The following is a 27,756-nucleotide window of genomic DNA, read 5'->3' as shown; positions in this document are numbered from 1 at the left end:
TATATTATACATGATCTTCAAGTATACATTTATTTCAAATCTCAAATGTATGAATGAAATTAATTATTGGTTTCTAATAAGCATAGTGGAGTAAAAGAATGACATGTATGGAGTAGAAGTGTATAATTTGCATAGTATTGTAAGTAGGCTACATGTACTTGAGCTTGAATAAATGTACTTCCCTATCTTTGACTGCTGCAGAGTTGTTTGAGTGTAATGAATATTTATTTGTGTGACTTATTCATTTAAGTTTCCATTAACTTTGAAAAAAAAAAAAATCTGCTTTTTAGTCTATGGGCAAATGCACTAGATCTGGGTGCGTTTGTTATGTAGTACAGGTGCTCCCGCATTTCCCGTTCCACCCAGCGAAAAAAAGAGTCACAAGAGTGAAAATGTATAAAATAAGACTTGTTTTAAATCAGAACTTCTTCAGCTACACGACTGGTTGAAATTCATCATGCAAAAAGACGGACTGCTCGTGTTTTCAGGGAGGGTAACCTTAACGGGAGAGATGTGGCGGGACGGGCGGAACAACTAAACGAGTGCTCCCCTCGGTGGGACGGGGTTCCACTTCCTGATTCGCCTACAAACGTCATCATTTACCCGCGTTTGTTGAACTGCACACACACTGTTTGGCGGGCTTGAGCTCAGAAGAACACACTCCATCATCTAATCGGTAATATTTTAATTTAACACAAGTTAAATGTTGTTCTGGTGCTTTTCTTATGTCGTGTGATAAACTGTTGCCAAGGTAACGTTAACGTTAGCTGACTGTATGCTAGCTGACTGTATGTTAGCTAGCATCTCCCTCCGCGTACAAGATGTTTAGGACATGCTTTTGTTGACTGTGGTGGACTTGGAGGCTAAATTTAAGTTTCCTTCTTTGGTTTAATGGGTAAAGAGCGATAACACTTATTTAAACGGGGCTACAGGAGCCACTGGAACATAATAAATAGTTAGCTGGCGGCATTCATAGAGGGCTAATGTCAGTAATTAAAAATGCTGTCTTTCAGTTTATGATGGTTTGGTGTGCTTGTTGTCTGCTGCCACTGTTATGGGGCCATAAGTTAAAACAGGGTGCCACTTCTGCACAGCTGGAGGCAGAGCATGGACAGTTTAATGGTTTAGTTTTTGCTCAGATAGTCTCAGGATCCCCTGACCTGTCAGACCAAACCGGGCCAATGGATTGCTAATTATTGTTTGCAGCATCTTATGCTGTCTTCTGATCTATCCTCTAAATGACAGCATAGCTGAAGCTGTTATAAACAGAAATGAAGCCTGGTACAGCAGAGAACAATTGTGTAATTTACTTTTCATTTTCATGAAAGGTAAAGCTCACACTGGACTGTACGTCATTGTGTGTGTGCCTTCTTAAAATCACACACTGTAGTTGCACCACCTACTGTAAGCATGGTGACAGACAGACAGACAGACAGACAGACAGACAGACAGACAGACAGGTGGGTAGGTAGTATGGTGGGCTGCCTTTGAAAGACAAAAAGAGCCTAAGTGACCTTGTCAGGATCGGCTCCAGCATCGTTAGAGTACAGCAGAAGAACCTCACCTCCCTCTGGAAGAAGCAAGTGATCCTGAAGGCAGAAGGTTTAACACGTCACCCTGATCATGTCCTTTCAAAGGATTTCTCTGTTATGCCCTCAGGCCGGTGTTATTATGTGTCAGCACAAAAAAATAGATTTGCAAACTCCGTTATTCCCTCTGCTCTCAGGCTACTTAACACTCTGGATGTGAAATTTTCTGCTGTAGCATCCTGTTAACCTGCTCTTGTCCTGTCGTGTTATTGCTGTGGTTTTGTTTGTGACACTGTGATGTGCTTATGCTATTCTATTCATTCCTCCTTTATGGATGGGTTCACTGTAAAATGACTCTAAAGTGAATGTGAATCTGAGATGGGTAGATACTCTATTGATCGACACAAACAGAAAAAAGCAGTATACACAATATAAGAATAGAAACACAGGAGCGAAGCCACCAGACTGCTACAGACATGTGTCACTATGTTCAGCGTCTGATAATCTGGTGATAGATTATTACACATTCACCATCAGGAACTATGCAGTTTACCAGCAGAAGAAAGAAGTTCATTACTAGCTCTCAGGGGGAGCTCTACGGACATCCTCTTCAGTTCTACGGGCAGCCTCCTCTGGAAAACATCGCTCTCGCTGAATTTGAGACGCTTGCTGTGGACAGACTGAAATGTAAGGCAGTCAAACAGAAAATAAATTATGAAATTTGTTGAAATGGACCTGATATTTCTGCTGTCTTCTTTTATTACCACTGCAGTGCTGAAGACAATTGAGAATTTGGGAGTGAGCCACGTGAAACTGTCCGATCAGTACACAAAGAAACTGGAGGCTGAGTCTAAAGCCCTGAACTTTCCTTACAGATCGGAGGTTGTGAGTATGTTTAGCTTTTCCAAACACTTCTGCAGCTTACAGTGAGTGCTACATTTATTTATTTTCTGCCACGAGTCGCCGGCGGCGAGAAACGCCATCCAACCATAGTTACTGCTGTACACTGTGCTTCCTTTAGCTCGGGTTCGCCCTAAATTACACTCACTTGCAAGTGTATTAACTATGTGCTGTTGAACTACATTGTGAAACTGGCAGATGTTTGTTATTTTGCCTTCCCTCATTGATACGGTACATAGTAGGATGGACAAAATAATAAAAACAGCTGTCAGTTTCATTAAATGAGGGGTGGCCACAGCAGCAGGAATCCAGAGTGGGGTTAAAACCCACATCTTCATTTTGTGTGTACATTTCACACGTCTTAAAGGATGCTTTGAATCCTGGTGGCATTATGAATTCATGGTAAACATAATAGTAAATAACAATAATGTAATTTGTGAGGAAAAATATTAAATTACATTAAAACTACTTGGATGTTTTTAGCATTTTAAGGCTATAAAATTAGTTTATTGTTGTATACTTGACAGAATTAACAGAAATGCGTAGAAATGTACTGTGTAGATTCTATACAGTACATTTCTATGTCTTTCTGCCATTCACCCTCATACTATAGAGTATCAAAACACAAAGGACACAAAGGAGGCTATCACAGTGATGGAAGAAGTGGGCACAAAGTTAGCTGCTTATCTGCCAAAATAAAGCCAAATTCCTGTCCCATAAATAAATGTAAGTAAACATTACCGTAGTAAAAAGTATTTGATACACGTTTCTTATAAGCACAAGAAGAATCCACAGAACTTGCTTTAAAAATCTGGTATTTTGATTAAAATAACATCCGACAAGACAACAAAACCTTTGAGGAACCAGTGAGTAATTAAAACTAATATGTAATTAAAAGTGCTGTACATCTTTTAACCCATTAAGGAGGACAGAAAACCTCAGAATGGACTGAGTGAACAAGAGAAAAGAAGAAAGGACCACATCTCCCACTTCATCCTCAGACTTGCCTACTGCCAAACGTAAGTGCGTTTCTAGAGAATATTTGTTGCCAAATAAAAGTGTTGTTGTACACATGTAACTGAATAATTCCTACTGGTACCTCAAAGGGAGGACCTGAGACGATGGTTTATACAACAGGAGGTGGATCTTTTCCGCTACCGCTTCAATAATCTGCTGCCAAAACAAAAGCTTGAATTTCTCCATAGAAATAATCTGCAATATGACACGGTGAGTTTTCCTTTTTTTTAATGTAAATGAACGCTGGAACTCAAAACATTTATTCTTGCTAAAACCTGAGGCTTACTTACACATCTGGCATTCTTAATAATTCACCTCCGCAAATGTAAAAGCTTCTGGACTGATGTCAACAGGGCACTATCTGAAAGCATCTCTACAATAATCACTTCTATAATAACCAAAGATGAACCAAACTGTTTGGATACTAAAAATAATAGGTCGAGCTACTACTACTACTAGAAAACGTTATATCCATTATATATTATATATTGCTTTGTAGGGCTCTGTAGGATTTGTAGAATACCAGTCTGCAAGTCCATTCACATTTCTGCTTAGTTGTATTTTCACTAGATGGAGCTGTTTGATCTGTGGAACAGGACCCATGAGTGTTTGGGACTGAATCTTCATTCATTGTTGAAAGATGTTTTTTTAGTTTCCCGTTTGATTTCAAATAATTTTTCAGCGATGACGAATGAACATAAAGGCTATTTTTAACAGTCATAGTGACTCTAGTCGTGCTTTTATAATAACCGTGTGTTTAAATTCCCTTTGACCTTTTTAAGTGTGTTTTAAGACCCCCCTCCGGGTAGCGCTGCGGTGGTGCCTTCATCGTATATCTATATCTAAATGTGTTGACACTGACACAGTTCTGCCTTCTTCAATGAAATCCATCATCCTCATCGACCATTTTTCAGATAAGCATGGAGGAGAAGAAAACTCTGGTGGATGAACTTATCAACTCCAGTTACGCCGTCAGTGGAATCACTGTGGAGCAACAGGACTTCTACAAAGTCAGTTACTCACCTCTCTCTCTCTGTCTCTGTCTGTCTGTCTGTCTGTCTGTCTGTCTCTCTCTCCCCATTGAGACCACTTGTAATTTCTAATATGCAATTTATATTCCTTTACTTCTCACTCAGTGAATGCAATTTGCAAAGCAAGCCGTCTGCACATGGTACCGTTAATGTTTTGTGTTCTGTATATTAGAACTAAAAATTACAATTTTGACATCCAGAATATGTTCTTATGTTAAATTCGCCCTCCGTTGTAATTGAAAGTTGAGAGTGATTCTTCCTCTCACTATTAAACGATCCAGAATATAAATTACTTGGGCAGTTTTTTGGTAATTTTGAGTTGTTCGGTCTTAGTTTGGCATGAAAGTGTGCAGAATCATGGAACAATGGGAATTCTGTAGTGTGGATTTTCACATTAAAGGGCCACTCCAGCAGTTTTACAAATTTAATTAAAGTCAGTCTCTTGGAGGAGTACCACTCAGCCTGTATAAACTCTGGATGGAGCACTCCAAAGTTTGGGAAAAATACATCTGATTGGACTTGAGACTTCAACATTTTTGTAACAAAACGTCATCACAGACTGGAGATGTGGAGTTTAAAAGTTGTGGCCTTCAGGAAGAGCCTCACAAAAGATGCTTTTGCGCTTCACCACAGGTTTTCTAAGATCCGGTGCTTTTGGAGCGTGACTAAAAGACTTTCTTGGCCTCTGCTTCTTTAATTTTTACCTCTCCTTTATAAATCTGTCTCTCTTCAGTCCTTTAACTTTATCAAAGTGCAGCACTGAATTGGGTGCCCCTGTTGGGTCATTACAAACGAAAGTACAACACGTTAGATGATTAGTTGGATAAATTAACCCTCCTTCTGCATAGATTTGGATTTGAAAAAGAGAGACTTCTGCCTGTTTTTTTTTTTTTACAGCTACACGTGTGGTTCATGGCAAAAATAGACAACGGAAATGATCTGTGATAGACATTGCTGTCACACCAGCAACATCATCCATCTTTCGTTCTGCAGAATATGAAAAGAACTTAACTTAACCCTTCCTGTTTCGGTGCCCTTTAGTGTTTCTGGGGACAGAATCACTTAATTTGTTACCAAGGCTGTTAGTTGATGGCCATTATGAAAACGCCAAACTCAAGTTAGAAATATCGGCAGCCTGTGTATGTGGACACCACACACATCCGAGCCGCAGCCGTCATGCTAAAGTTAGAGGTAGGCAATGTGGCCCCGGCCTAAGAGTACCAGTCAATCTGCAGAGTCTTTTCTTTTGAAAAGGAAACATTGATTCCACTGAAGTAAAGCACTGATCCCTCTGCCTAGTCCTATATTTCTTTTCTTCAGGGCCAGTATTTTGTCAGATCAAGACAGACCTTTTTATGACAGGAAATAAATGAGCAAATGCTGGACCCTGCGGCAGTTTAAATCAACTTATTGGAGAATTTATGCTCTCCCAAATGTAGTTTCCACTCTCGCCTTTCTTCTATAGACGTGTTTTGACATCATTATGTTGAATCACCAAGTAATCAAAAAGTGGAGAAATCTCTTAAATTAGTATGAATGGAGAGCCGGAAAAATAATTGGCTGATTGTCAGATCACCGTTATAGCCTTTCACAGTTGAATAGAGGCCAGAAAGGAGGAGATGCCACGGCCTGCTACTTCTTATCGTCTTATTTGTCGGGAGAATCGCCACACTGATCTTATTGAACATCAGTAGAATAAATGTAAAGGGAGAAGGGTTTGTCTTTGTCTGTCCATTCATACAAGGGAACATTAACGTCTGTGCATAATTGTTTAAAACTTCTTTTTTTTTTTTTTTTTTTTTACTTTTAAAGGTTCCATTTCAAGATGCCCTGGACCTTGTGCGAATGAGGAAAGTGTACCTCAAAGCAGGCTACGCATACATCCCTCACCAGGACATCGTCACCATTGTTCTCAATGATTTCCGCACGAGGCTGTCCAAAGCTCTTGCAGTAAGTGTTTGCAACTCTGTAATGCTTTAGAAAGGATGAATAATGGATGTTATGTAATATTACATAAAGCTCGAAGACAAATTAAAATGAGGCAAATGGAAATATTACAACCTCAGGTCCAGTGTGCATGGCTACACTTCATGGTGTAAAAATGTAGCTCATATTTTCCTGTATGTAGAATTTGCATGTGCAGGACTTTAAATATAATAATACACTGTAATGCAACACAACACCAGGTAAATAAAAGTACCACAGATTTAAATCAGCACCTTTCTGACTCACTCCAACTCAGCTTCAGTTTGCATTATATTGTGCCAGTGTTTCTGTTCTGCTCACTCCCTTTGCATGTAGTTTATGTGAATACATTTTGCCCATACAGTACTTCTCATTTTATTAGGCAAACGGGTATATTTAAACCATGGTTGTTCCCTGTAGTGCCCTGAGGGAAGCTGGAGAAACACAGGGTTCAAATGAGGGGAATAAGTATGCACACATGACATAAGATGTCTGGAGGGAAGATCGGGACAGCGAGTATGAAAGTGCTTATTGTCCCCGCGGGTATGATGTTTTTATTTTAAAGGCTGTGGAAGGGGGGGCGATATCGGCATGCTTTGAACGCCCTGAGGGACGTTACGTTTCAGGGCCCAGGGAGACAGCCGAGGTTCAGTTACATCGAGGTGGGGGGTCCTGTCCAGGGAACAGGAACAAGCTTAACATAGGCGGTTGCACTAAATAGTTCATGAATAGATTTGTTTTATTAATGAGGTAGAAAAAGTCTGTAACCTTGGTGAGGTATAGCTGCAGAGAGGAAGTGATGAAATATGCTAATATAAAGACCTGCAAATGATAATACTGGTCTGATTGGTCTCCTTTCTAATCCGATTTTATTCTGTCATCAGCCAGCAATCATGTAAGCATTATGATTTTTATTGAGACAGAAGTAATTGGTCTGGCTTTAATACCTATACATGTGTGCCATGTGACCTCCTTTAGTTTGCTTCTTCCAGCTAAAAGGCACTTTTACACAAGAGGCACCAGATACAATGCTTTTCCAAACTAGCTTCTATATAGCTGAGTCTGTCTGGGAACTGCTAGTTCATGGCTTTGTGCATAAAAAGATTGTTTGGCAGTTCGGACAAAGGTCCCTTATTTGTTTTGTGCTTTTGTTACGTTGTTTGCTCCTCGTATTTAACTAAGTAGTCACTTTCAATCAGTGTGTCTCTGGCTAGTGCCAGTGCCCATGACAAAATGTGGGCTCTGTGTAGCCGGTGATCTAAAATGCCTATTGGCAGATTAAAGCATCTTATCTAAGACTCCCCACTAGCAAACTGGAACATATTGAATTACTAGAATTGCAATGTTTTTCTGACAGTGGATCTTAAAATGTATGGAGATTAATTTGGGTGCTAACCTTCGGCCTGTTGCTCTGATTAAATGCTTCTCATGTCTCAGAAATAACTTTATTATGTGCAGGTTAGGTGATGAATCCGTATAGGACTCTCTTACTCTGAAAAATTCACTGGCTTGAGTTGAATTTTATCTAGTGCCCAATCATGATCGGACCCTAGATTGTGTATTGTTCTTGTTGCAGTATAGAAAGTAATTGCCTCTGTGCTGCTCTTGGCACAGTGGGCAACATTGACTTCGTTTGCTTTAACCTGAACACGCGTCCTCCATCATGGGACAGGCAGGACCATCTTTTTCAAATTGAAAACGAAAAAACAAATAAAGAGTAACTTGGTCCAGCTCCACCATTCTTCCATTTCCTGGTAATTATACGGACCACTAACTATTGGAATGGAATAATGCTCCAAAACTATTTTTTGTAACTGTGCCACTGTCACTGTTTCTGTGTTACTGCAGTATAATGGTTATTCCCCCCCCACTGGGGACGTCAAAGGGGACATTGCAGGAAATGTGGCATTAAAAAGGCATGAAATTGAAAGCTGCTTCTCCATATGACACCAGTTATTGGTTAGATGTTCATTTTAACTGGACATAACAGAAATGTAATGTATTAAGCTGTTTTTTTTATGTGCATGTGAAGGCAGACCTTCACACAGAGTCATGTTTCTAAAGCAGTTTGACCAAAGCCTTTTGTTGGGGAAGGATGTGCATACAGTAATAGGTTTCCCTAAAAGTAAAGTAAAAAAACAGTGTTAGATATTGATTATTTAAACTGACTCAGATGCAGTCGTATTGAACCTGCCTAAGATATTAAGCCGTAGCCTTGTATTTTAATCCGTTTCTGTGTTATACTTTATCTCCCCAATGTCAGTGACCTACACTGTTTACCATTACTCACGTGTTGTCCATCTCCTCTGCAGCTGACGGCCCGCTCGTTACCAGCGGTGCAGTCTGATGAACGGCTCCAACCGCTCCTTAACCACCTCAGGTAAGCAGCGGGATTGATAACTTTGCTGCCACTTTGCTGGGACTTTCTGATGAGAAAGAGATTTAGCAGAATTGATCTTTGGCACCAGAGAACAGCGGAGGCTTGTGGCTTGTCTGAGTAAATCCAATCTGTCCCTGTCGACAAGTCCAGATGTTGTGTGGACTTGTGGTGCCTGACTTCATCCTGGCAGCATAATTTACCTGTACTGCTAAAGCTACTCTGTCTTGAAGCAATTCAGCATGTGCGTTGTTTCTCCATACACTTTGTCATGCACTGTATTGCATCCCAGAAGTTGTTTTTGGGATAGATTAGTAATTTGATTAATAACAGACTTAAATCTTGTACAAATGTTCCTTTTTTATGGAAGTGAATCCTGAATGAGTGATACAGATATAAACCAATGCAGAGGCGATAAGCATTTTTGATATTATTCCTTAACTAATATATTAGATAGAGCTTGATATGTCATGTGATCAGAGTCTGTGATGTGGATACAGCTCAGGTTTCCAGAAGGCAGGCTGGTTGCAGTAAAAGCTGTTTGCTTATCTTGATGCGTTTGACAGGTAGATTTCACCCAAAATGCAACACAAGTCTTCACAAAAACGGCATCCAAATTTAATCCATTACCAAAAAAAGCCCCTAAAATGTCCTTATTGTTTGATCAAACCACAGAACTGCCACTAACACTGACACACTGACACTTCCTGTGGATGCCTTAATGTAAATAATTGCTCACTATTGAAATGTTAAGCAGCAGCAGCACACTTCATTTCAGGTTTAATAGCAAAGGAGAGCAGCTCAGAACACAGCGAGGGTGTTTAATGTACTTCAGATAAAAGTAAGAACATGAATATTGGGGTGGAAGAAGTCATGGTGCCTGATTGTCGATGAGGATTAGTGGGCATGTTGTTGAGATTAGTGGGCAGGTCACTAATCTCTGAGGTAAGGGGAACACATTGTGATGTAAAGCTCTGACACAGGACTCAAGGAGCTGCTAAAGTCATCGACTTAAAAATCTACTGATGGAAGCTCAGCTTAGGGTTGTTTAGCAGGAGGTTACAGGGGATGTGTAATATTTACTGCTTTTTAAAATGACCGTGTCCGGTCTTCAACGCCTGGACTTTAGTGTCAGGTCTTTACCTTATTTTCTATCAAAAAGACTTGATAACACTGAGGAAACACATCTTAGAAAACTACATAGAATACTAGATACTAGTGAAATTCAGACTTGTTTGTCACAGTCAGGATATATTTTTAAAAAAATGTGTTTTCTTATTTCAGTCATGCCTATGTGGGACAGGACTACAGCATCCAGAAGAATGTGGGGAAAATCTCCTTGGACCAAATTGATTCAGTAAGTTTGACCATCTTTTCTTGAGATGTCAAGCTCAAGGAGCCATTTTGCTTGAGGATGGGTGGTTTTAAAAAGAAGATTTGAGGTTTGTATTCTGTTGGCCCAAGGATAGGAATGAATGGAGAGTGTTTTCAGTGCCACTTATGTTTTGATCGTTCATTTCACGATCAGTTTGCATTATGTCCAACCACATGGGAAAGGAAGACATCAAGTAAAAGATAAGAACCAGAATCAGAATCAGAAATAATCCTCAGGGGGGAAATTGCTTTTTGTTACACACAGCTCCAAAAGAATAAGAATAAACTTCAAACAAGAGAAGAAAAGAACAAAAGAAGAGAAATTTAGCAAGAATAAAAATACGTATTTACATTTTCCGTATCCGCATGTTGTTTTATTAGTCGTCGTCTCCCTCCAGCTTTCAGGAAAGTCATTCCCACTCTGTATGAGGCAGCTCCACCAGTCCCTTCGAGAGAACCACCACCTCCGCCACGGTGGTCGCATGCAGTACGGCCTCTTCCTCAAAGGCATCGGCCTCTCTCTGGAGCAAGCGCTGCAGTTCTGGAGGTTAGAGTTCATACGAGGGAAAGTGGACGCAGACAAGGTAACGCTGAAAACATTAATGCTATATAATAATCTGACTTTTTTTTTTATTTAAATGAATGAATGAATGTCAAGGGGATGGATTTATGGGATTTCAACAAAATTAACAAAGTGTTATATAATACAGAAAATATCATGCCAATTATGCAGTAACCCATTTCAACAGTGGACCTGCTGTTTTTTTATTTTTTATTTTAGATTATACAGTTTTTCTCCACAACCTGATAGAATACCCAGAGCTTTTTTAGGAGGGGGGTTAATTTTTTCCAAGTTTATCCTTGAACACTAGATTAGTGGACTGAAGGACAGCAGACTGAATGCCCGTCCCTCTCCAGAGTGCCATTCAACACATAAATTGGTGCTGCTGTTTCATTGGCGATGAAATGACCCCATCAAAGCTGTATTGATTTAAAAGAAAGTTCACTGGTATCATTATTATCCTGCTGTGCAGTGATGAGGCTAATGAAGACTAAAGTGGTTATTGTGTCTCTCAATAGGAGCCAGAGACACAGTGAAGACATTAAAAATAGTTCTGCATGAAGAGAGCCACTGCTCTTACTGTGAATAAGAGACAACAGTGAGTGGACACTCCACATGAAGGAGCAGTGCAGATAGACCAGACAGGATTTAATACAGTGTAATCCAGAAGAAAGGAATCCTGCTTTTATTGTAGACTTTATTTTAGACTAGCCTGGACTGCACCCACATTCATTTAACTGGTCTCGTATGATTTCTGTTTACATTTCCTCAGTTAGGTCCTCGGACTCTGCTTGGCTTCAGTACTTGGTTTAAAAGTCTGGACTTATGAATGCGTCTGTATTTTCTTAATGACTGTCAAGAAAATGACTGCCCTTTATTCACACACAGTCTGTTCTCATTGTTTCTGTTATTGTTGTTTCAGTGTGTGTTTTTATGATTACTGAATGTAAGTATGAGTGTTTGCTTGACTGGAAGATACCAGACGATCCTGATGTGATCACATTGTGACACTCAGCTCTTTATAATGATGAATTATAATGATTTAAGTAAAAGCTTAAGAAAAACCCTCTGATTATCTGTGTGACCTGCGATGATAAACACCTGAACACAGTTTAATCTCACCCATAAGTGTGTCTGGTGTCTTTTGATTGATTATCAGAGGATGAAGATATTTAATTGTGCTCAGTTGCAGCAGTCTGGCTCTGCATTGTGTGTGGTGGGCCTTGATCCCCTTTTGAATAACGGTGTGTAGTTGCAGATCAGTTGGCTGTCGTGTCTCTACAGGTAGTCTGAGCTCTTTCCAGTCCAGGGACATTTATTGCATCAGCCGGACCAAGTGTCCCAGCATGTTGTGGGAACATGTTGTGCCACAGTTTCAGTGGTAATGAGAGGATGCATTAAAGAATCATAACCACACTCTGATGCTCAAAGATAAGCACAGAGTCCTTCATGTGTTTAGCTTTTCTAAATACTTTTTCACCTGTAAGGTTTTCCACGTCCCTTTTCTGAGTGCAAAAGAGCTACTTTACAGAAAGAGGAGGAAAATACACTAAGTGACAAACGTGGACGTGATGTGAATAGAAATGAAGTGAGGAGTTTGGTACTGTATTACAAGAAAAAATGTTTCCCTCACAACATATTAATGGTTTCATTTTATTATTGTGAAAATGAGTATCTGTGTGGTTTACTATTAACTGCGATCGCCAGCTGTAATTAAGACTCTGGTAAATACTGGTAGGGGAAACAAAGATATAATAATAATAATCTGTGCAGCTCCTTGACACGGTTTTTCACTGCAGCACAATATGTTGAAGCCAGGAAAGTTATTTTTGAGTTGTGGCTTTCCTTACTCCCTCAAGATTTAATTCAGAAAGAGAAGAGAAGTATTTTAAGTGAGGCTGTCTAAAGATTTCCCATCATCTTCTGAGTTATCTATCCCTCTATCTATCCTTCCCCCTCAGTCTCTCCTGTCCTACTGTCTGTTACTGGACACCGGTACGAGCCTCATGGCATCTACAGTAAACTGAATCTATCTTACCGCCCCCCTTTCGGTGCCCCATTTCTGAGGTGGCTTAGTTTCCCCGTGTACAAGCTCCCAGAGAAAGTGTGATGGGCTGTGCACAAAGCCCAGCTCTTGTTCCACAGCAGAGGCAGCAGAGTGGTGCTGACCAGATCGCAGCTCTCACAATGATGTATGTGTTAAGTCGGGGACTGCACTTTGTGGCATGCTGCACAAAGCCTGCTCATTAGTATGCGACAGGCACAGAGGAAAAGATGGGAGGCAGCGATGCCGAAAGGGAGGCCTGGAGGAAGAGGCGATGTAATATTAGACTAGAGGGAGAGAGAAAATTGATGAAATCAACTTGATCTATCCATTTCTCTTGCCACTGAAGTTAGCCTATTCATTTGGAGGAGTGTCTGTTTGTGCCATGTTTTATTGTGTTGCATGGCCTCGGGGTCAGGCTGTTTTTGAAGTGCTTGTTTTACAGATATTAACTTCTGGTTAATTAATTTCAACTAACTGGCACCACTTTTTCACATGGTAGGTTTGGTTTCCTCTGGGGTCTTTTCCAACCACGGAAACTGAAGTTTGGTTACAAATCATGTCGCCTGTTTTATTACTGGTATTTTCTTAACATTTGAAAGTAGAGCCTCGCTCCTTCTTTCTACCCTTTTTTATAAAAATACATCCTGAATAATTGTAATTTTTGGGTTTGCCTCACTTTGGAAAAATGTTTTTTTTCCGGGGGAGAGACTTTTTTTGTGTCGCTCTTTTTTTCCTTTTCAGTAAATCCATAAAGTACACGACAGCAAAGTTGATCTACATAGTAGGGTCATTCTTTCATCAGCATCTGGGACTTCAGTGGGACTATTACAGTTACAAAAATAATAAATAAGAACATAAAGTAAGGCTTTGCAAGCAAAACTGTCACAGAAGACAAATGACAGAGTTATAGTCCAACTATTTCAGCAACTAGGGAGAGAGTTGCTCTTAGTTTTACCATTCATGCTGAGAAATGACCCCAGGACCCAGCAGACACATGCTGATGCCAGGTTATCACAGACATATCTGTATCGTTGTATGTGTTGGTAGATTAGTATCAAAACAGTAGCAGTACAGAAATACCAAAAATATGTTTGAGAAAGTCAGAGAGTCTTGGTCTTGGTCATAAATCTTTAAAATCAAATTTAAAGGATCCATATCAAAAAATGTATCTCATGTGTTTATGTAAATAAGAAAAAAACAGCTGCCAATCTTTATCTGATTCATTAAAAAAAACCCTCAGTTATTGATGGCGGTGTTGAACTTAAAGATTCAGTATTGGTCAGGCTGTAATAGAGCAGACATTTTGATTGTGTGTGTTCCTAATGACATGATGATGCCCGCTGGCTCTGTTGTGTTGAAGTGTCTCTGTTTTTTTTTCTTCTAGCTTGTGCTTTTTCTTTCTGTTTGTAATTATGTAGCTACAGGTACATGTGTAAGTGATAAAATAACAACAGTTTTTGCTGTAATGCACCATGAAACTTTCAGGCTCGTTGCAGCGTTTTAGGGACGCTGCAGTTCTAATTTGTCTCCACTGTTTTTTTTTAGTTTAAAATTCTACCTGTGTTTTAAAAAACAGTCCTTCTCTTCTTCCTGTGGTGTCAAAGTCCTTATCTTGTGTGCAGTTGCAGTATTTTATAGTCCCACACCTTCCATTGTTTTTTTTTTTCCTGCTCTGAAAAGCCCTGTAGTGCAGATTAAAAAAGGAAGTATTTTAATGGTAGTGCATACAAAAGTAAAATGGAGCTACAGGCATATCAGTCACTATGGACTGAGCCTAAGAAGCCATGCCAAGTTTGCACACACATGCACGTAATCCCTTTGATTGTGTCCTATTTTTCTGTCTCCACTGCCGCAGGTTTTTGTGAATGTGTCCTCGAGTGTGTGTGTGTGTGTGTGGGGTGTTGGTGGTGGTGTGTTACAGTGATGTAGCCCCATGAGCCAAGATATGCACTAGAGGAGCGGTGGCTCTGCTCCTTTAATGCAGCTTTTGTGCTCGTGTTTAGGCTCTCGACTCTCGGTTCTCTGAATTCCCTCGGTTTGGAGGTCAGCTGTATTAGAGTATATCCAGGATTGTGTGAACGTAGGCTGAAGTGTGGGAGCACAGTTGGTGATTTAAAACAAACACTGAAATTATCATATTTAGTGCAGTTGCATTCAGTATGAGTAAAAAAAAAAAAAAAAAATAGGGCAAGTTGCACTGATTGCTGAGGAAAATCTGAATACTGTTTTTGATCACATATTTAGTTTTAGTTCATGTTTGGCTTTTAGTTTCTACTTTAGCAACATATAGCAAAGACCACCTCATTCTCACCTGGAGGAAGTGGAAGTTGAATATCATATAATTTCTAAGAGTCTTTTTATAACTTTTTTTTTTTAGACCACATAGGATCTTTTTATTTCCTAATTATTTCATATAATACATATTAAACACACTTTAGTGCCAGTGGAGTTCCAGGATTCATTTTAATAGAGTAGGGGGGTCTTAAATCAGGAAATGGCCTCTTGAATCCTTAGAAGCTCTACATAATTAATATTTGATTTATTGTACTTAAAGAAGATTTTATGGATTTTTAAATTGCCACTGCAGCTTGTCACATTAGCAAGTTCAAGGGCTTTACTGCAACATTAATGTGCTCTGATGGGTGCAGTCATGGTGATTGTGTTCTGCCACTGTTGAAGCACACTGTGTATTTTACTGTTTGATTTTTAGAGGCAGGGTCTCTGTAATTCATTTTTCATGGTTGTGCACAAGCACTGTTCATAAAAAAACAAAAAAAAAAAAGGGGTTCACCGTGAAGATTGTGTATAATGACCCCCATCAAAAAGTAAGAGAAGTGCACAGAAGATGGTGTGGAGGTTTGCAGAAGTGTTAATCGATGCAGTCCACTTGTGCCCTTGACTCTAATGTTTTGCTTTCATGTAAAAATGTTTCCAGGAGTGAAATCGGGGACGCTGTCCAAATGTGGTCACAGAGATGAGGGAAGGATTTGTCTGGCTGTGAATGCATCCTGTTAATACATTTGTCAGCAACGACCTGGAGCTGTACTGTAAATCAAAAAGGGGTCAGAGGAAATGCATCCAGATCTAAATGTGGAAACTTATCGTGCGTTTATCCGCCTGTAAATACAACACAGACAGAAATCAACACCGTAAATGACCTGTTATCATAGTTTTAGATTGTTATATGTATATTATATATACTATACCATAGTTTATCATACTAGATACCACTAGTTAGTTTAGTCCAGTGGTTTCCAACTAGGTCACCCCCCCTCTAGTAGGTCACAAAATAAATCTCATGAGAAGGGAAAGGAAAGGAAAGGAAAGAAGATAAACCAAAGATTTTAGTTCATTTCATGGATTAGATTAGATACTTTTACCTCTATGAGCAGTTGATTATATGAGATAATCAAATATATCTTTGCTAACAAATGTTCTGCTTCTCTAATAACTAGCATCTGTAGCCGTCGAGATAGAAATTAAATATGGTGGAGTGAATGCGTATTCATCAGGGTCGGGGGGGTCGTCAGTGATTGGTCGCCCGTCAATCACAGGGCCGACACACACAGACAGACAACCATTCACATTCACACTCACACCTGCGGGCAGTGTAGAGTCAATATTTGACCTTTGGACTGTGGGAGGAAGCTGAAGAAAACCACCATGCTGCCCCCACAGTATTATGGTGCACTGTATAATTTTGAGGTACTTGACTTAATTTTCTGTCATGTGATTTATCGCTTCAGCTCCATTTAAGACCAGCAACAGTAGGAGTTATACACGCCAACTTAGGTTCAAACAAAAGTTTGGAATTAACTTTCCCAATGAATGAATACGAAGTGCCACCTTTCTGGGAGTTTATTCGAAACCTGATCTTCATATTGTGTCAAAGAAGCCCTGCAGAGCAGAAAGGGGCAAAAGCAATGAGAGTAAAAAACTGCCATATTAAGGTATCCATAATTCAGCTATCTCCAGTGTGGCGACACCTCTACAGCAGGTCCTCTCTAATAGCTCTATATTTCACTGAGGAAAACACCCTGTCAAAACTGACATGATGTATGACAACGTCTCTTTTCACCCCAACCTTGTCCCTCTTACACTCATCCTTGCACTTTCATCCTCACTAATGCCTCCTCTTCTTCCCTCTCCTCTCGCCCTCTCTGTAGTTTGACAAAGCATATGCCTACAGCATCCGCCACATGTTTGGCAAAGAAGGCAAGCGAACAGACTACACCCCCTACAGCTGCATGAAGGTGATTTTATCAAACCCACCCAGCCAAGGCGACCATCATGGTGAGTTGACGGCTGCTGGAAGATGCCATTACCTGAGTGAAAAGCAACTCCATTGTCGTTATTGGGCTTTTTAGTTAAAGCTCGACGACACAGTGAAGTGTGGACATTGTCGTTACTAAAATCTAGTATTTCGGTTTTTCTCCCAGCACTGAAACAAGTAATATGCTATCTTAATTGTTTATATATATCCATGTGTTTAAATGAAGTTGAATCTCCTGTTTGCAGGATGTCCATTCCGCCACAGTGACCCAGAGCTGCTGAAGCAGAAGCTTCAGGTCTACAAAGTGTCTCCCAGTGGAATCAGTCAGGTGGGCAGCACAGACTCTAACACTGACTGCTGCGGGGCAGATGGTAGACACCAACCTGTGTCTGACTCCTTCAGAACAATAAACATTTACTCAGAGAGACATTATGCTGACAGTAGCTTTGTCGTGCAGATACAGCCTGACAAGACTGATATTCTGCAGCTCTGTGATGCTGCACTGCTGCTTTTGAGCTAAATGTTAGCGTCAACATGTGCTGAGGTTTAGCTGGTGTAATGTGGTATAACCATGTTCACCATCTTACATTCCCCCGGATACAAATGAAAAACAATGTACCACAGAATTATTTCCTGGGTCTTATGAATATATGTATATAAATAATTGTATGTATTGTTTTAGTTTATATTTGATCTTGTTCTAAATCAGATTCTCTGTAGATACAGTCTGTGTGTGAAGCACGAAGGGTTTATAACTTTAATTTCGGTATTTAGCCTCTGTTATAGAGCGGCTAATGAACCTTTAACCTTGTCATTAGCTTTGCAGTCAGCTGGTCATAAACCAAAGCACTAGACAGATTAAAAATAACGAGATGGAAAGTTAATAGATCAACGAACGTCATAATTTTATGTAATCATGCAATAGATGTTGAGATGTTTCACTCTAAAACCCCAAATGTCAGCAGAAGTGAGAACTTTGACTTGAGAAGTCAGAATCACAATGATTTGCTTCACTGTTTTTCACAGAACGAGCTACAACATCTTTCCACAATGGTGGTTTGTCTCTCTGTGGAAGTTCAATATGTTGTCTTTCTAATCCCCTAAGAACCCTCCAGAGAAAAGCTCACAAATAGGAAGTGAAGCACCAATATCGCTCGAGTGTGATATTTATACTTTTGCTTCGCGAGAAAATAGAAAAACGTAAGAGCGCGGCTGGTGTCTTTTATTATCAGCCTGTTGTGTGCATTTCTGCAAATGTTTCTGCTCTTCCATTAAACAAAGTAATAAACTGCAGTATCTGGTGGAAACTAAGAAGAGCTCATCACTGATCTAATATCAGCCTCGGTGCGGAGCTTCTGGCAGTGTCACGCTGGAGGCAGCCTTCAGGAATATAGGGAGCAACAGTGGAGACAAATGCGGGCAGATTCCTCAGAAGAGTCTCTCTCTGTCTCTCAGCGAGTGCTGAAGACCTTTTGTTTATTTGTCAGTGGAGTAGGCAGTCATACGAACACTGCAGTGGTTTTAGAACAAGAATGAGAGGGCTCTTGTGTGACCCAGCCAACGGCAGGGCTTTAAAATGTCTGCTCACATCCACACTTCTCAATCTGACTGAACCTCACAAAGCCAGAATGAGGAAAATGTAAAAACCAACAACCAGAGGACTGGAAGGTGTGTTCGAGGCCAAAACTCGTTCTGCATAGTCGACACGGAGCCCAAATAAGCCTGTGATCTGTGTTCATTACAGCCGTGGATGTATTCGTTGCTGTCAGTAGGATTTTATGAGGAATGTTTGTGTTGGTAGCTGACTGTGAATGCAGGGCTGCACCAACCCAGTGTTGATAATATCCCCTGTAAACGTATTGTTTCAGTTCAACAGTGTGAGAAAACAGAAAATGGGCTCAAATTTGACTTTCTATCCTCCACCTTTTTGTTCTCCAGATCCTGGAGCTGGTTAAAGGGATGCACTACCAGCTGGCATGCCAGAAGTACTTCGAACTGACACACAATGTAAGTGCAGCTTTGATTTGAAGCGGGGAGTAAGTGGGGGGGCTACCTGTGTCTGAGGCGGGGGTTTGGTCCTCACAGCTCACGCATGAAGGCTCAGGAAAGACCCAGAACTGTCATCACCTCCATCATTAGCTGGCTGTCATAGCCACTTAGCTTTATAGGTTTATTATAGCGTTCACATCCATTTTGTCCCCTGTGGATACTCTTTTAATTTAATCTGTTTTAGTTTGGATGCTTGAGTCATCAGCCCTTTCAGTCACACTCAAGGTCCTCATCAGAGAGAAAAACAGTGATCTGAAAAAAAAAAAAAAACCCTCCTCAAAACCATATTTGTGTGTGACATTAACAGCACGACGCTCTGCTGGGTGCATGTGCAGTTACAGCTCAGCATCAGATATACAAAACATACAACTTCTGTTAAATACATTCTGAAACACCTTCAGGTCACCAAATAATAAACCGTCTTTAAACACAGCGCTGAGCGTGTTCCTTCCTCTGGGGAGGGGGAGGACGTTGGGTTTTTACATTTTCACTGTAAAACTGTATTGAAGATGAGATGAGGATCAGTTCTGCCTCACGTCTTTACACTAAATATGAAGCTAGCGGGGCTTAATTTAGCTTAGCATAGCTTAAAGGCTGAAACTGCATTTAGCACCGGGAGTCACTAATTAGTATGTTGTGTCTCCTTTGTTTTTATTTCCACTCAAACTGAATTTACATAAAAAAGAGAGCAGTAGTTTTAAAAGAATGGACATGAGTGGTATCAACCCCCTCATCAGTGAACTAAGAAAGCAAATCATCATTTCCCCCAAAATGTCGACAGCTTCTTTAATTCCTTTAACCCCCGTGTGGAGCTGTAACCCCGGGCTACTTGGCTTACTGGTCACTGACTAATAATAAAAGCTGAGGTCCCGTTTTTGCCTGCAGTCATAACATGTCCATGCAAACAGCCGCTGAAAAAACAAAAACAAAGACGCTGCGTTCTGCAGTCATGTGTAAAATGTATTACTTTGCTTCACAGGACAATTCACACACATTCTTGTGAAGCGACTAGCCGACAAAAGCAAAAAGGTTTAGCGGAAGGAGGTTGTGTGTCAGAGCGCGGGTTCACTTTGGGAAGCGACAAATCTCTTCTGGAGCGGCAGCCAATTATTGATCAACAACCTTTTCAGCCCCCTGCAGATGCATCATAATATTTGTGGAGGAAGCAGTAAAAATCCATATGTAATCACCCTCAAAGTGCTTAAACGTTGTCACTGTAGTGGTTCAACAGGTAGTGAAAGTAAAATATTTACTCCTTCAATATGAAACCGCTTTGAAAACATTAATCACAATTAGATAATTGTTAAAGAATAACGGAAAAGGTCACAGAAAGAGCGTTTGGAAGCGAACTCCATCTGTTAATTAATCCTCTGGTTTTTACTCACCGTGAGTGATTTTTGGCATTTTATTTCCTGAACAGGCGCTTCATCTTTCCACTGCTCTGTGATGGAGCAGTTAGCCGCTGACTTAGCTCGCTAATGTGGCCATGAAAGCCCGCTGTCCTCATTATTGTCAGTGAGCGAGTGGAGTGTTTGTGAATTAGCAAAACATTCATATTCGTCTCAGATGAAGCAGAAGTTACGTGACGATCTTATAAAAGCCAACGTCGATCAACAGGCTACTAATCTGCCTCTTCTGTAAAAAACCAAGGCTGCTATTTTTATTTCCTCTTGATCTTTTTCTCCTGTTTCTTTTCTGAGCAGATTGAGGACACCAGCTTCTCGCTCAATCACCCCAACCAGTACTTTTTAGAGAGCCAGAAAGTTTTGGGCGGAGGCAAGGACATAAAGCGAGAGACGGATGCTCCACAGAGGTCGCAGGACAACTCTGCCACTAAAGGGTCCGCTGCAGCTCGAGGGGCAGCAGCGAACGCCTCCCAGGGTTTGGACGAGATGACGGAGGACCTGGACTCTTTCTTTCAAGACGCCTGACTTTATATTTTTTACCTTTTACATGTAGAGATAAATGTCTGTCCTTTCTATGAGCGGTGGGGGGGGGGGGTGTATTCTCCCTTGAGTTGAATCTTTAAAACTGTATCTGACGTCTTATTATCTAAGTATTAAAGGTGCGTTTCAGCCGTTTCTCATGACTCGCTGGTCTGTTCTGAACCGTGATGGTACAATATTAAAACCTGAGACCAAAACAGAGTTTAAAAATCCACGTAAGCGCATCATGGCGACGCTGCAACGTCATTAGTGTCGCCGTTTAACCCGAGAGTTGGAAGCAGCTCCTCGGTTTGCTTTGCTTCCTTTTTGTTTTCGCTGGGGTCTGAACTCAGATGGCTTATACCCAGTGGCAGAGCACAGTGTTTTGGCAGGGACGTGGATTTGGGGGTGATGACTAGAACATTTCCCAGCTGTCTCAGAAACAATGTCATTGTATTTGCTGGCAGGAGTATGGATGAATGGTGGCAGGAGAATGGATGAAAATAAACAATTTCCACAGTTGTTTTCTGCCGTCTTGGAGTATTGCCTCATAGTGCACAATTTATTCAAAGCAAATGTGGTCAGAAAAGATTTACTCGCTGTTCTCTTGAACTTCCGCCTGCAATGATTTTTGAAAAATGGTGGCTGTCTGAAAGCCATCAACCTTTTGCACTGCTGTGATGCTGGCTGCCCTTCTAATCTTGGTTCTTCGCACCGTTTTGCTCTTTTTTTAATCTCCTGTGCACATTTACAAGACGACTAAGTTTCCAGTCCAATCCAATGGGAGGCACCGAATTGACACCATTGTTTCCCAGGCAACCAAAGGAAATATTAGATGATTTAATGACTGTTAATTTTAAATCACATTTCATTTCTCGCGTCTCTGAGGGTGTCGAATGTGAAACAGGGGGGGGTAAAAAGAAAAAAAAAACAGGCTTCCAGACTTTCTGACACATTCAGACCACACTTCATCACTGTCTCACGCTTGTAGCGTCAGAGCACAAACACAGGGCCTGCACCAGGGCTGCACGAAGCTGGAATTAAATTAGGTCTTAAAATCCAGGCATGGTGCTTGACATGGAGAGGATTTATTCAGTATAATAAGGCGACTGGATAACAGCGCGCAGCCGGGCTGCTGTCAGCAAGAGACCCTTGATGTTTAATGTTGGTTGAGCATGACTACATTTGACAAAGCCGGCACTTTCTTAGACTGTGGGCAGGCGGTTGACTAGGACAGCGTTTATTTCCTCTGAACGGATTCACAATCATTAGTCATGAAGTTTCTTGCTTTTTCGTCACGTGGTTTGTTCTTCTGTTCTCATTATGTGGGCGAGAGGCGTCCTGGAGATGGTGCATTATCTGAAAGGGCAAGGCCTGAGCGCGACATTTGTTTCAGGGGCCTCGTGTGGAAGCTGACGTACGGGGCCAATCTGTATGCGCGGTGCTGCTGTGGAGCCGGACCGGAGCTTTTGTTGCAGCTTTGTGAATATGTTGCCGTCTGGAGCGTGTAAATACTGCAAACCGAATACCCTAAAGGTAATTTGCATGTCTACCAGAGCCGAGTGATATCAATTCAAATTCAACAATGAAGGCAAAACTTCAGGTGTAACAGGAGGATGTTACAGAGTGGATGAAATGAAATGAAATGCCTTGAGATGAGGAAATGCACCAAAACAAATCAGAGGGTTATTCATCAGTTGACACCATTGTACATTTCCACTCACAGCCTGATGCTTCTCTTTGTCCTCTAACTAATATTATTTCACCCAGGGGAGTTGTTGACTGTGCCCCACCAGAAGCGGCCCTAGTTAATTTGGGGATTCATGTGTTTTGTTTCCTGCATGTTTGAATGGATTAGATAACATCCCATAATGCATGCTTGCACATCTCGCCCTTAGGCTTTATAAGAATGAGCGCAATTTATTTGATAAGTGTCTCATTCCTCATTTCAGATCTCATAAAGGTTGCATAGCCATGATGGAGTATTAGCTTTCCAGGAGGAGGAAGAGCAGATTATTTGGGGTCTTTAGTGGATTCCTGTCAAATTAGCAGCACAGCAGCCGCGAACTTCATCCTCTCTGCAGAGGAGTTGCTGCTTAATATGTTTGTCGTTGTTTTTTTTCTTCAAGGTAAGTTTGAGCAGATCTGAAGCAAAGCCTGAATGAAGTTGATTTAGTAACATCATCTGGAGTTAAGCTGGAGTGTGAAGTACATTGCTTAAAGTCTTGGCTTTATACTGTTTTTGGTTAAAAAGAAAGAAATCACATGAAATATTGTCGTATCTAAGTGTGCAACCTTAACTAACCAACCTTAGACAACTATCCAAAACTAAAACAGCAAGGTTTCAGGTGCTCCACTGTCAAAAGTACGTGTATTAAAACATCCGGAGTCCACTTTACAACCCAAAGTCCCACTGGGATGTATTAAACACAGTACTTGGCTGTTTACTTTGCTGGAAACTGGGACAAGATCTATTTTACGGTGCAAAACACAGCTCCTATCTGCTGACAACAGCCCGAAGAGTGCTTTTGGTAACTAATGTAAAATAAAAATGTGTTTGTGTCACAAATACAGTCGGAAAACTATTTTTTCCAATTTTAACAATTTCAATTACCTCTGAGAAGCTGTGATGTTCAGGTAACTGTCCCGGCAGATTGCTTGTAGAGGCGAAGATGAGTCTAGTTCAGCGGTATTGTGGGAAGTTAAATTAGAAGTTTATTCTTCATTATTGCCAAACACTGTGTTTCCAAGATAAAGAACCTTGATTGCCATTTCTATTTAATTTCCTCTGTATTCTGGTATTCAATCTAATGGCATATTAATGTGTCACAAACATCTGAAATCCATTATTAGTGAAGTTAAAAGGAAGGTCGGTCACTGTGGGTGTTCAGCGTGGGTTTACACTGTACGGTAAAGCCTGCTGTTATGATTCAAGATGTAGTAAGGAAAGAAATAAAGGGAATATCGGACATCATCATCACCCCCACACTGTGAGAGTGAGTACCAAGCTCTTAGGAGAGAGTTTCCATTATCACAAGGGCAGCTGACCTGAGATTGAAGAGTAAGCTGGACACCCGGCACCTCCGCAGCCGATCACCAGGACTAAGTGACAAAGTGCCCTCTGAAAGTCTGCCGGAGGACCTGAATGCAGCACTACAGACTGTCCATACTAGTCTGTAGACTATAGATACTATATATATATATATATATATATATATCTACAGTAAGACAAGATGAGATATTCCTCTATTAGTCCCACAACGGGGAAATTTACAATGTTACAGCAGCAGTGGGAAACAAAAATAGACTGTTCAGTAGAATACAAGCAATAAATAATGAACTAGTGGACAGTGAAATAAACAGGAGGAGATATACTGTTAAGACAGGAGGAAGTATTAGAAATAGAAACAATATACATGGGGGGAATATAAAAAAGAAGGGGGAGATATAATACAGTATATATATGTGTGTGTGTGTGTGTGTGTGTGTGTGTGTGCATAGTCAAACATTACATTTATCATCAAGTGGAAACTCAGAACTAGCCTGGAGATGTGACGACCCTGTTGATTGTAGAATCGGAGGCACCGTCCTGCAGCTGTATGTAAACTCATCATTATTCCCCCGGGGCGGTGTCTCATTAACCTGACAGATGTGTGAGCCGCTGCTCGTGTGATTAACTTTGCTCACAAGCTCTTCACTCTCTCTAAGCTTCACCTGCAGCCATGCTGTCACTTCCTGTTAGACTCCGTGTTGGACAAAACCTGTGAAAGAGGAGAGTTAGTCGCTGAAAGCTTCCCTGCTCCTGCTCGCTGGGGTAAACAAGTTTTAATCAGTGCGGCACACATGCAAGTTGGTTTTTACTCGTCTTCACACTGCTGTGGATCAAACAGCTCGGTGAGCACTGGCCGTCTATCCGACCCCTGTGCAGAGTGAGAGGGCAGTTTATAGTTTCATCCTTCTCTCTCCAATTATTTCCCCCCATGAATTTAATGAAATCACATTGCTGTACATCCACAAAGTGACTTGCATCTCATTTAGCTGAATTTCTCCACGTCTGTGTTTACATTATTTTCCCTCCTCATTGCTTGTGCAGACATTCTGGCCTGATTACTGTCTGTTCAGGGCCGTAGGAATGATCCCGACGTGAGTTTGACCCAATCTGAAGGCCAAAACATGTTCTGTGTACCAGAGGTGTGGACTCGAGTCACATGACCTGGACTCGAGTCATGAATTTGATGACTTTAGACTCGACTTGACAAAATGTAAAGAGACTTGCAACTCGACTTGGACTTTAACATCAATAACTCGTGACTTCACTTGGACTTGACCCTTTTGACTTGAAAAGACTTGCTACTTTCCCCAAACCCAAAGATTAAAAAATATGTTGACATGGACCGCTATATATCTATATCTGTGTGTGTGTGTGTGTGTGTGTGTGTGTGTGTGTGCGTAGATCCACATTGTTTTGATCCGACAGCATCCAACCAATCAAATTACAGGACAACCAATGAAGCAGATAAAGCAGCGCGCCAGTTGGCAAAAATGATTCCAAAGATAGTTTTGTTTGGGTATAAAAACTACGAGGTGGTCAACAAAAAACGAATCGCAGGGTTTAGGGTTAGCAACAACTTTGTTCGACTAGATTTAAGTTAAGTAAAGTAAAAGGGCCTGTCTAGTTGAAGGTGAAAACTGTTTTGCAATATGATGTGAGATCAATACAATACAGGACAGAAGCTGCTGTGCAGCTAGTTATAGTGCAGTATGTTATGGAAATACAATGTCAGCACTTTTTACAAAGACTTGAGACTTACTTGTGACTTGCAAAACAATGACTTGGTCCCACCTCTGCTGTGTACATTCTGTCTGCATCAATGAGATGATAAGTCACAGCCGGAGCTGTTTAATGCGTGCGTTACTGTGAATAAAATATATATGCCCATAAAGTTGGAATAATTGTTCAATACCCCCAATTTAGCTAAAGCCTGAATACACAGTTTGCAAAGGTCAATTATGGTTTAAGTTTCACTGTCATATGTTTGTAAGAGTTTGATCAGTAAAGTTGAGAAGATATAAACTTTATTTATCAAGAATAAAACACATTGTCACAATCATTTCATGAGAAGAGGTAAAAAAAAACATTTTACTCCAACTTTATGGGCAACAGGTGAAGAGAGTGTTACCACCTCACACCTGTATGGGAAATATGACGCAACAGCCAGTTAGCTTAGCTTAGCACAAAGATTGGAAACGACAAAAAGTCAGCCAAGAAATAGTCCAGCACCTAAACCCTCATTAACTCGGCTTTTATTCAGATGAAATAAGCAACACGTGCAGCATAACTTTCTTTAGAGGCGCTGGGTGGCTTCTGTTAGCTTTGGGCCGAGCCAGGCTAGCCGTTTCCTGTCTTTGTGCTAAGCTAAGCTAATTGAACTCCCTGGAAGAAAAGAAAGTCAAATTTGAATTTTTTTCCAAAATGTTCAAATATACTCCTCGAAGTAAAAATTCTGAATATTTCCGTGGAGCTCGTGTATTCAGCCCTGCCGTTGAGTATATATTGGATCTCTAATGATGATTCATCTATAATTAATTCTGATTTAACAGAACACACACACACACACACACTGGAACATGAATGATATATCGGCATTAAATGGCTGCCATTACTCCACAGGGGGAAAAAAAAGGCTTCTCACTTCCTCTCACTACCAGTTAAGTGGATTCTGTCACACACATTAAAAACAAATCTGCGGCTGAGTGTGACACATCAAAGGGTTTAGTGAAAAGCAAACCCCCTTGTTAATGGAAGGAATTGTGGAAGCGAGGACTGTGGGATATTGGGGGGGGACATAATGGCCCTGACAATCAACCAGCTGAGTGCCCGTCCTTTTCCCCTGCAGGGGGTGCAGCCGGAGCTTGTTGGAGCTTCGCGAGCTGACACGGAGTTAGGTCTGTGTCAGCTCTGAGCAGACGGGAGATAAGAATTTGAGAGATGGGGAGTGTGAGGAACCAGAGTTAAGAGCAATCCCCTGGATCTCCTCTCTGACGTTGATGGATTGATGAGGCGGAGCTCGCTCACAGCAGTCCACCAGATTGCCCCCTCGAGATTGATTGAGATGGAAGAAGTTTTTTCCCCTTATTTTCAATTTTGATACCACCCCCCTAAAAAGGTACGGCTTGGTAAGTTCTAGTCAGATAAAAAGCACTCTCACACCATCTATTCCAATTTGACGCCAACATTTAGATGAATAATCTACCTGATATCTTTAGGTTTGGGTTTCTAAGTTGCTATTACTACAGAGAGAGAGTCGGTGCCATCCTGTGTCTGTTATCGGGCAAATTCTGCCTAATGCAATAACAAAGGACTGTGCTGCTCTACCTTGCAGGCATGACTGTGACATATGCTTAGTGACAAAAAGAATGTCATAAAATGAAACATCAATGTTTTGCCAAATGCATCAGACTTTGAGCTTCTTTGCTTTTGTCTGTCAAAAGCACTGAGTTTATCATTGTGTGAACAAACCGTCCTTTGGGCCCTTCCAGTTGACACAAATTATTTGCTCCATTAAATCACACGTCAACGAGCATTTATTAAAAAACAAATCATTCTGGAAATGATCTGTTTGAGAGGGAGAGCAATGGAGACCGGGGAGCTCACCTCTCTCTCTCACAGCTGCATTGGTTAATCTCTTTCTTGTGGTTCATAGCTC

At 40.9% G+C, this 27,756-nt stretch overlaps 1 protein-coding gene across 1 annotated transcript; it reads left to right on the top strand.

The window, feature by feature from the left end:
• The first annotated feature begins 614 nt into the window (after positions 1-614).
• prim2 (DNA primase subunit 2) lies at positions 615-21,571 on the top strand. Its single transcript, XM_070841225.1, has 14 exons — positions 615-676; positions 2,067-2,216; positions 2,302-2,414; positions 3,354-3,448; positions 3,536-3,656; positions 4,361-4,456; positions 6,290-6,427; positions 8,755-8,822; positions 10,104-10,176; positions 10,592-10,777; positions 16,969-17,095; positions 17,321-17,403; positions 19,014-19,082; positions 20,828-21,571. Exons 2-14 carry the CDS (start codon positions 2,072-2,074, stop codon positions 21,053-21,055), a joined length of 1,542 nt encoding a protein of 513 aa, XP_070697326.1. The 5' UTR covers positions 615-676; positions 2,067-2,071; the 3' UTR covers positions 21,056-21,571.
• The last annotated feature ends 6,185 nt before the right edge of the window (positions 21,572-27,756 follow it).

This window comes from Pempheris klunzingeri, chromosome 12 (assembly GCF_042242105.1).
Source record: "Pempheris klunzingeri isolate RE-2024b chromosome 12, fPemKlu1.hap1, whole genome shotgun sequence".
Classification (NCBI taxonomy): Eukaryota; Metazoa; Chordata; class Actinopteri; order Acropomatiformes; family Pempheridae; genus Pempheris; species Pempheris klunzingeri.
This window is presented reverse-complemented; position numbering and strand designations above follow the sequence as displayed.

What these genes read in the sequence shown, in the direction of transcription:
- prim2 (XM_070841225.1), top strand. Translation starts at nt 2,072, where the DNA reads ATGCAGTTTACCAGCAGAAGAAAGAAGTTCATTACTAGCTCTCAGGGG. An exon ending in AGACTTGCCTACTGCCAAAC is followed by an intron (nt 3,449 to 3,535) that starts GTAAGTGCGTTT and finishes GGTACCTCAAAG; the next exon opens with GGAGGACCTGAGACGATGGT. An exon ending in CAGCCAAGGCGACCATCATG is followed by an intron (nt 17,096 to 17,320) that starts GTGAGTTGACGG and finishes TCCTGTTTGCAG; the next exon opens with GATGTCCATTCCGCCACAGT.